Source organism: Chinchilla lanigera, unplaced genomic scaffold (genome assembly GCF_000276665.1).
Source record: "Chinchilla lanigera isolate Chin_1 unplaced genomic scaffold, ChiLan1.0 scaffold00046, whole genome shotgun sequence".
NCBI classification, from domain to species: Eukaryota; Metazoa; Chordata; class Mammalia; order Rodentia; family Chinchillidae; genus Chinchilla; species Chinchilla lanigera.
This window is the reverse complement of record NW_004955447.1, coordinates 15,354,253-15,363,495: the sequence shown is the minus strand read 5'-3', so window position 1 is coordinate 15,363,495 and position 9,243 is coordinate 15,354,253. Positions and strand designations below refer to the sequence as shown.

Sequence of the window (9,243 nt, the reverse complement as noted above, 5' to 3'; positions counted from 1 at the left end):
GTTTGAAAACTCACTGCCCTGGGAGAGGGAAGCTCTGGCTTTGGGCAGGAGATCTGGGCAGGTGGAGTCCTTGGCTGTGAGTTAAGGAGAAGTGTACGGAGAGCTGCTAGGCAGCTCGGGCACTGGGTGTCATTCACATGGCTGTGTACATGGTCCTAGCAACACACTCACTGGAATTTGGGAAACAAGAAAAAATCCTTTAATGACACAATTTTGAACAAGTTTGACACTGGACCACTTAATCTGTAGTTCCTGGTTAGTACTTAATACAGATCCTATACCACTGAGAGCCTATATATTCTGCTGTTTGTGTAGGAGACACTAACTTGTTAAACATAAATCCCTAGGAACATAAACTGCATGACCACAATTTTCATGTTGGTATTTCTGCTCCTCCCCCTCTCCCTTTTTTATCCTAGGAGCCTTAAAATGTGTAAGAAACCTATGTCTTTCTGGATTTTCAATAGGCCCTAGAAATTACTACTTAACCTTTAAATCCCTTTTTTTATCTTCACAGTCAAAAGTCCAGGCTACTTGAGTTACCGCACAAAAAAACATCTAACGCTGTCCCATGCATTTGTGGCTTTAGGGCGGGGGCCTACACTGCTCCCAAGACCCTACTTTGTCAGGGCAATTCTTTCTTCGTTTTGGTACCAGGAATCCAATTGGCAGCCTCACGCTTGCCAAGCGGGCACCGTGCTGCTGAGCTACATCCCCGGCCTGGCAATTCACTTTTTAAAGAATGAAATTTTTAGCCTCTTGTTCCTCTTATGTTCTTCCTTCAGGTTGATGAGAAGTGAAATTCAGGAACTTTCTACTGAAAGGTATAATGTAAACTATAGCCATTGGTCAAAATCAGAGTAGATTACCTAATCTTGTTAGATGATCAATGCTTAATGTTTAATGGACACAATCAAGGATTTATCAAAAAATCCAGGGTGGGGGATTGAGCTCAGGGGCACAGCATCTGCCTGGCAAGCGCAAGGTCGTGAATTCAATTCCTGGTACTGGAAAAAAACCAAAAAAAAAAAGCCACCTCTCCAATCAGCCAGCAACTTCTTTAGTGAACACAGCATTCAAGAGAGAGGTCAAAAGGAAAACAGCCAGGGAAACTGGAAGGCCGTGGGATGGGGGTGGGAGAGAGAGTCAGGCTTAATTTTATGTCCATTAAACGTTGATTTGATGTAAAAAGTTCCCCAAATAGGTTTATGATTCTCTACTAATAGGATTGATTTCTTTCTGATAATGGACGACAGGTTGTCTTTCAGATGTTGTAGGGGGGCTGGGGATTTAGCTCAGCGGCAAAAGCGCTTGCCTGGCAAGCGCAAGGTCGTGAGTTCGGTTCCTGGTACCGGAGAAAAACCAAAAAAAAAAAAAAAAACCAGATGTTGTAGGGTACCATAACTTATTTTGAGGTAAGCTGAATATTACAAGCTGGCAGGAAAAGCCCCAGGTTATGCATCATATTTTACCATATATAAATTAGAAAGTACATACTGGGCCATTGGATGGGTTATGAACAAACCTCCAGGCATGTAGTTTTAGTTGGTATTCAAGTTCTAAGAATCTAGCTATAGAATCTAAATGGGATAACCTACAACAGCTCATTCAGTCAGGTCATGAATGGCTGGAATAAAACATGAAATAAGTGTGTGGGCCGGTATTGTCAACAATCACATTCCATGAACATCATTATTTACAGCTTTACCGTTCACTAATTATCACTGTGACACTAAGAAAAATATTTTAAGATGCTTTTTATTTTCAACAAGTTAAATATTTGCAATCTCAACTAAATGTTACTGACAATATTCAAAACACAGGAATTTTCAACAGAGTAAACTTAGGGAAGATTGTTTTTGAGAAAAAACCAAAATATCAGTACATAATGTATTCCATACATTGTTTCTGTGGAAAGTTAGTTGGTGCCTATAAAAAAAAAAAAAGAAAACTGAATTAGGTTCAAGTGTAAATAAGTATGTGAATATATATATATTTTTACATAGATATTTCTATAAATATTGTATCATAGTTAGAATAACATTAGCACCTGAGATATTTCCCAACTATTCTTCAGTCTATATACTTTTTACATGTATCACTATCTCTTGCTAATGACATGCTTACTTGGTATGACTATGTTTTGCAAAAGTTTACAGTATTTAATCATATGAAAGTGGTTCCCTAAAGTTCATTAACGCCAATACGATTTATGAATGTTTCAAAAGTTACAGTTACTCCTTGTGTATCTTTCCTTGTACAGTATATCTCCACTTAAATCATTTTATGGATAACCACTTTCTAAATATAAGTCATCAGGATAGAGGAAGATCTTAGACAACCAGATGTCAAAAGGGAGGAAAATTATCACCAAATTGCTTTTTCACACTTCAGCACTTAGTTTGGTGTCACAATCACCGATTCTTTTGGTAAGTGCGCATGTTCATGTGTAATACTATAAAACAGTTTTTCCATTAATTGTTCTTAGTTGTTTGAAATAAGCATCTTTTCTCATATGGACATAATTTATCATGTTTCATTCAAAATAGTAGTTAATGCTAAACACAGTTTTAAAATCCAAGTTCTTGATCATGATCCATGAGCACATTATATTTTTCCTTCACTTTTCCAACATATCTATCCTTTATTTATCCTTACCTAACTGAGATGACAAATGCTTATTGGGCCATTGCATGAGGTAAACTACATTAGCCCGCACACAGTGGTACATGCCTGTAACCCAGCTACCCCAGACTGAGGCAGAAGGATTGTAAGCTCTGAGGCAGCCTAGACAACTTAGCGAGGGCCTGTCTCAAATATAGACCAGTAGAGAGGGTCCCTGGTTCAATCCCAAGTAACACACACACACACACACACATACACACAGAGGGGGTCTGTGTTGCCCAGGCTGGCCCTCAGGATACACTGAACAAAAAAATGAGGGTACACTTATTCTGTTCCTGACATAAATAGAAATTCTCTGATGTGTTTCATTACCAAACCCGCTGCCAACTTTACTTGGAAATCATTATATAAATAATGTCAAGAAAGGATTCATCTCTTTCTACAAGAATTTTTTCTTAAAAGATCAGAAATTGGTATGGATTTTTTTTTTTTTTTTTTTTTTACCAGAATCATCTATCAAGCAAAGCACCTGCCTGGCAAGCACAAGGTCATGAGTTTGGTTCCCGGTACCGGAGAAAAACCAAACGAAACCAAACCAAACAAAACAAAAAAACAAACCAGAATCATCTGTCAAGATTATCAGATACTTTTCTTTTAATGTTGGTATATTTTAATGGACTTCCTACTGCTGAATCATCCTTAAATTGCCAGAACAAATCTCACTTAGTGGAGTCATATGTAATTCCTGTTTTTTTCTTTTCTTTCCTGTACCAAGGATCAAACTCAGGACCTTGCGCTTGCCAGGCAGGGGCTTACGCCACTGAGCTAAATCCCCAGCCCTGTAATTTCTTAAAAATAGTGACACATACTATTTACTAATAGATCCTTAAAATTTTGGTGTTGATAGCTATCAAGAGAAGTGATCTTCAGCTTCCATGTTGTGTTTTTGTTAGGTTTTAGTATTAATATTATGCTGACTTCATAAAAATATTTCAAGATTTTTTTTTGAGCTAAAAAATTCAAAATCTATTGTCTTAGTACTTTCTAATGGGACAGTTTCTTGATAACAGTTTCAATGTTTTCTTTTAGCTTTTAGTATGTTTTTGGTTTTTTTCTTTTTTCTAAGGTCAATTTTGGTAGACCCTACCTTAGTAGATAATGCTCCACTGAGCACAGGTTTACAAACATAACACAGAAATGTGCAAGGTATTCTTTTTCTATTTTCATTTCTTCTATATCATTCAATTTCTGTCTTTTCATGTGTATATCTGTATATTTATGGTTTTATCCTTTTTTCTAGATTATGCTAGACAAAATAGGCTAGCATATTTTATTTTCTATAAAGAATCAGATTTTTGAGCTGAATGTGGTGGTGCATGCCAATAGTCCCAGCACTTGGGAAGCTGAAGCAGGAGGATTACCACAAGTTTGAGGCCAGCCTGGACTACACAGGGAGCTCAAAGACAGTCTGAACTACATAAGCAGACCTTGTCTCAGAACAAACAAACAAACAAACAAACATGAATCATACTTTTATTGTTAACCATTTTTCTACTTTACTATTTTTTAATTAATAAATTTCTTTGTTTTATTTTTATAACTTCCTTCTTGCCAAAGAGTCACCTGTTGCTCTTTTTTTTTTTTTTTTTGACTAAAGTTAAATTCTTAATTCATTATTATCATTTTAAGCTGAGGGTCTCACTGTATTGCCTAGGTTGCCCTCAAACTTGAAATCATCTGGCCTCAGCTTTCTGAGTAGCTGGGAACTCATCACACCTGGCAATTCACTGACTCTTTTTTTTTTTCCTCCGGTACCAGGAACCGAACTCACGACCTTGCACTTGCCAGGCAGGCGCTTTGCCGCTGAGCTAAATCCCCAGCCCCAATTCACTTACTCTTGCTTGGCTGAGGCCTTAAAATTCCTGCTGAACAGGGCTTTGACAAAGTCTCCTAAGATTTACTATGGAGTGGTTTCATTATTTAACTTTCTAGATACTGTGTGTTTTGGTGTTAGTATCTTCTTTAATTAGAAATGGTACACTTGGTTTTGTTTCTTTGAAAAAATATTAAGAATTTTAACTTATTATTTTAGACAAGGGCTCAATATGTAGGGTTCAATATGCAGTCCTTAGTCAAGGCTGGCTTCAAACTCATGATCTTTCTGCCTCAGCCTCCCCAGAGCTGGATTACAGGTGTGCATCACCACATCCAGCAAGAATTTTAACATTCCTAAGGTAAGTATACTTAAGGGTTGAGGTAAATGAAATGAGTGAAATATCTGCAAAAATATATTCAAGATGGAATCTGGATTTAGTATATGTAAATTTAACAGAATATAGTTTTATTTTGTGATATAAATTTAATAGTCTGCATTTCAGTTTACTTTAAATTTATAGTTTATTAAGTTATTAGGGTTAACATTTATTAAACACGTGAGGCCAGTGGCTACTGACTGGTCCCACATGTTTAATAAATATGCCTAAAAGCCGTTGGCTAGTAAGCTTGTATTTTATGCCCAGCACTGAGTAGAAACTCTGCAAGCAGTGAAATAGAAGTCATATTCTTATGCATTTCCAGTCTCTTAATTCTCTAGGTCTGTAAGTCATATGCTTTTACAGAGAATCTCTGAGTATGAGTTACTCGGAAGACAGAAGTACACCCAGTCTGTAAGTCCTGATTCATTATAGTGGACACTGACTATCACAGGAGGACATGCACAGCTTGAACGATGCTCGTGATGAAGTCAACATCTCCAGATCAATCAGGATGATTACAACTGTGGTATGGTCTGAGGAATACTATGGCAAGGCAAGTCTGGCTTGAAAACATTGGTATTTTTCATATGACACCACCATTGCCCCTATAGTTGTAGTAGTGATACAGAATATTAGTATACACAAGCAATCAAATAATAAAATACACTGGACATAGTTTAATTTGTGCATATTTGAAAACAACAGAAATTTTTAGGTTGAAGTAGATTAGGAAACACATGTCATTTATGTATCTATTACATATCATTAAAAAAACACATACCATTTTAAATAAAACCTGCTGACCTTCTCCCATTGCGTGGCTGAAAAAAAATTAGAAATAAGTCAGTGTAACTAGGAATGGAAACTAATATTCATAGAATGTTGAAATGTCACAAGGATATAGAGAGGTGTTTCTTTAATGTATATCAGAATGGCCTGGAGGGTTTTTGACAACACAAAAATGCGACTGCTGGACCCTGTAGCTGGATTTCTAATTTAGTAAGTCTGAGGTGGGCTCCCCAAATCTGCATTTCTAATAGGGTCTTAGGTGCTGCTAAAGCTGCTGAGGACCATAATAAATGAGATATCATCTGATTTTGCTTATATTCTTGATAGTCTCAAAAATGTAAAAGAAGTGTGTTCAAGTTTAATTTGATATCAACCAAAAAAAAATTTTTTTTTTTTTGTTTTTTTTCTCCAGTACCGGGAGAAAGCGCTTGCCAGGCAGGCGCTTTGCCGCTGAGCTAAATCCCCAGCCCCTCAACCAAAATTAACTCACTAAATTCACAGTCATTTACTACCACTTCCTTTTTCAAGCGAGTTTCTTCATCCTCCATTCTCCAATTTCTGTTAGAATAATTTTCCAAAATGCAGGTCTCACCAGCACAGTAAAGTTGAAAATTTTTAGCTAAATATTTTATCAATTGATTCTCATTAGTTCTTCAGGACTCAGCCCATGAAGGCTTTTCTACATTGCCTTCGTTCCTTCAGTGATGTCTTTGGAGGAATCCACAGCTCTCAGACTAAAGATGCCCTCTATACCCAATTTTGACATCCAAAAATATTTTTAAAATTGTGCCACTAGTAAACACATACTGACCAATTTTTGGTCATTATTCCTCAAATGGTATGGTATAATAACTATTTATATAGAATTTACATTTTATTAGGTAATATAAGCGACCTAGAGATGATTTACAATGTGCAAGAGGATGTGGTATGCAAATATGTCATTTTACATAAGAGACTTGGGAATCCTCAGATTTTGGTATCCTTGGGGTGTCCTGGAATAAGCCGCTGTGGATACCAGGCTGACTATACTTTGTATTTATTTGTTTCCTTGACTGGGCTATGAACTCAGAGGTATAGAATTTTTTTTTTTTTTCTGGTACCAGGAATCGAACTCACGACCTTGCGCTTGCCAGGCAGGTGCTGTGCCACTGAGCTAAATCCCCAGCCCCTAGAGGTGTAGAAATTGAATCTTATCTTTAATTCCCATTCATTTGTACTTGGGTAGTGCCCAGTAAAGTATAGTAGTTATTGAATGAGCAAATTAAAATTTTCTGCTAATGTATTAAGGATGAAAATATTTCATAAAGCACAACTGTTTAGAAAGAAACATATTTCATACATGATTTGGGCATACAAAATAAGAAATGCAATCACAAAGCTTTTTCTACTTAAGGCTATAAGAAGAAATAGTTTTTTTCCAGTACTGGGAATCGAACTCATGACGTTGCACTTACCGGGCAGGCGCTGTGCCGCTGAGCTAAATCCCAGCCCCAGTTCTTTTCTACTCAAGGTTATAAGTAGAAATAATAAAACTATTATTATTATATTTGATTCTTTTAAGGCTTTGTGAAAATAGTCATAACTCTTCCAAACTAGTGAATCTAAAACTTAGTGAATGATCCCTTGGAATTTAAGAAATAAGAATATTTGAGACATTTACTTCCTATCCATGGAAATTAAACTTTCAAGTGGATAAATGTCCTCTGCAGCATTTACAACATGAGCAGTGAATCAGAGGAGAGATTGGAGGCATTGTGGTATTAAAGCAATCAGGTAATGACCGAGTGAACGTCAGGCTTTGATGCTGGATGTCACGTGCCTACAAATAAACTTCAGAACCTAACTGAAACTTATGAGTCAGTTAAATCCACAGTGAATTTTTTGAGTTTGATATCAATCGATTAAAAAATATAGTACACTCATACCCTGAACAAAAAGTATCCTCTCCTTCGATTTGCAAAAGGATTTTCCTGAAAGAGAAACGATGGCATTACAAGCAACACCAAAAATAAGTGCAAATTCTTGTAGAGATCTAGTGAAGTTCAAAGGTACCTTCAGCTATCGTCACTACATAAGCAAGGAGTCAGAGACTGCAGTAAATAATTCCTATCAGGAGACAGTCGTTATAGTCATGCTTCAAACTTCTCAACACTAGCAGTGTCCCCTGAATACTATATTTAAGAATACCATTCGCATCAACATGTCAGATTGTCTTTTCAGGAATTTTGTCAATTGTAAGTGTACTCATCAATAAATAGAAAGATAAACATCATATGAAACTAGAGATAAACTAGAACTGTGTTGAAGCAAAAAAAAATATGTATTTCCGCAGTGATATAGATTATAATTGAAGGACAATTTTGGAAATTTTTTTCATCCACTGATACTTCACAGGAAATTTTAAAAAAATATTCATAGAAGGTAACAACAAGAAGAACAAACCAATATACCAATTATTCATAATGGGTATATGATTTAGTGTATCTTTACTTAAACATTTCATTTTTAACTTCATGGAAAGAATACAGTTTCAGTTTCCATGAAATTGATTTTTAGCTTTCTAGTTTTATTTATTTATTTTCTGGTACTGGGAATCGAACTCACAACCTTGCACTTGCCAGGCAGGCACTGTGCAGCTGAGCTAAATCCCCAGCCCCTACTTTTATTAACAATTACCTATCATAATGATCACGAAATCTATCAGTCAAGACTTTTTCATTTCATAAAATAAATACAATCATGTTCTTAAACTCTAAGAAATGTCTCTAGTATTATTTACATTCTTGAACTCTTGATTTACAACAAATATATCTTAAATTGTCAATATTTTATTCAATGCTCATCATTACTGTAGCCCCTAAGCTACTTAAGATCGAAAACTAGTATTTAAAATTACAAGCATAGAAACTATATGTTTAGATATCTATATAAGAAAAGTTCTCTTGTAGCTCACATTAAATAGAAAGGAAAAAGGGGGAACAAAATTAATATTAAATGTACTGAATATTTTAAAATTTCAAATGCAAAGCCCCAACATACAGGTTTGACTAGAGTCTTAAAACTGGAGATAGAGTAATATACAAAATAATGTGAGAAGAGATAAAAAAAAGATGTGGGATAAAGTGGAAGATATATTGAACAAAACTCAAGAAAAAATTTAAATGTACTAAGATTCAAAAATCCATTTTCTTCAAGAATCCAAGATACTTTACTATCAAAAAAAATTTCAATTAAGTGATTTAGTCCTACCACAGCTAACAGTCTAATTTTTTTTATTCACTTCTTACATACTCTCCTCACCTCCCTTTTTCTTGCAGTGCTGGGGGCTGAACCCAGGGCACTTTATCACTAAACTGCGCCCCCAGCCCTTTTTATATTTTATTTTGAGCCAGGGTCTTGTTAAATTGTCTAGGCTCACCTCAAGTTTTTTATCTTCTTGCCTCAGCCTCCCAAGAATGGGGATTACAGGTGTGTGCCACCACACCTAGATCTTACGTACTTCTGTTTCATAGGTTTCCAAGAGTCTTGAGTTGCTACAAAACAGGCAGGAGGATCTCAAGCTCAAGGCCAG

The 9,243-nt window shown here is 35.9% G+C and overlaps 1 protein-coding gene across 1 annotated transcript in view; it reads right to left on the bottom strand.

Annotated features, from left to right (window-relative positions):
* Positions 1-1,769: 1,769 nt before the first annotated feature.
* Positions 1,770-9,243, bottom strand: part of Nmu (neuromedin U) — a 37,025-nt gene continuing 29,551 nt past the window's right edge. Inside the window, exons 8-10 of the mRNA XM_005392882.1 lie at positions 7,598-7,642; positions 5,662-5,701; positions 1,770-1,929 (exon numbers count right to left, since the gene is read on the bottom strand). Coding sequence (XP_005392939.1) covers positions 5,666-5,701; positions 7,598-7,642 — 81 coding nt within the window. The 3' untranslated portion in view covers positions 1,770-1,929; positions 5,662-5,665. The remainder of the gene's footprint in view (positions 1,930-5,661; positions 5,702-7,597; positions 7,643-9,243) is intronic.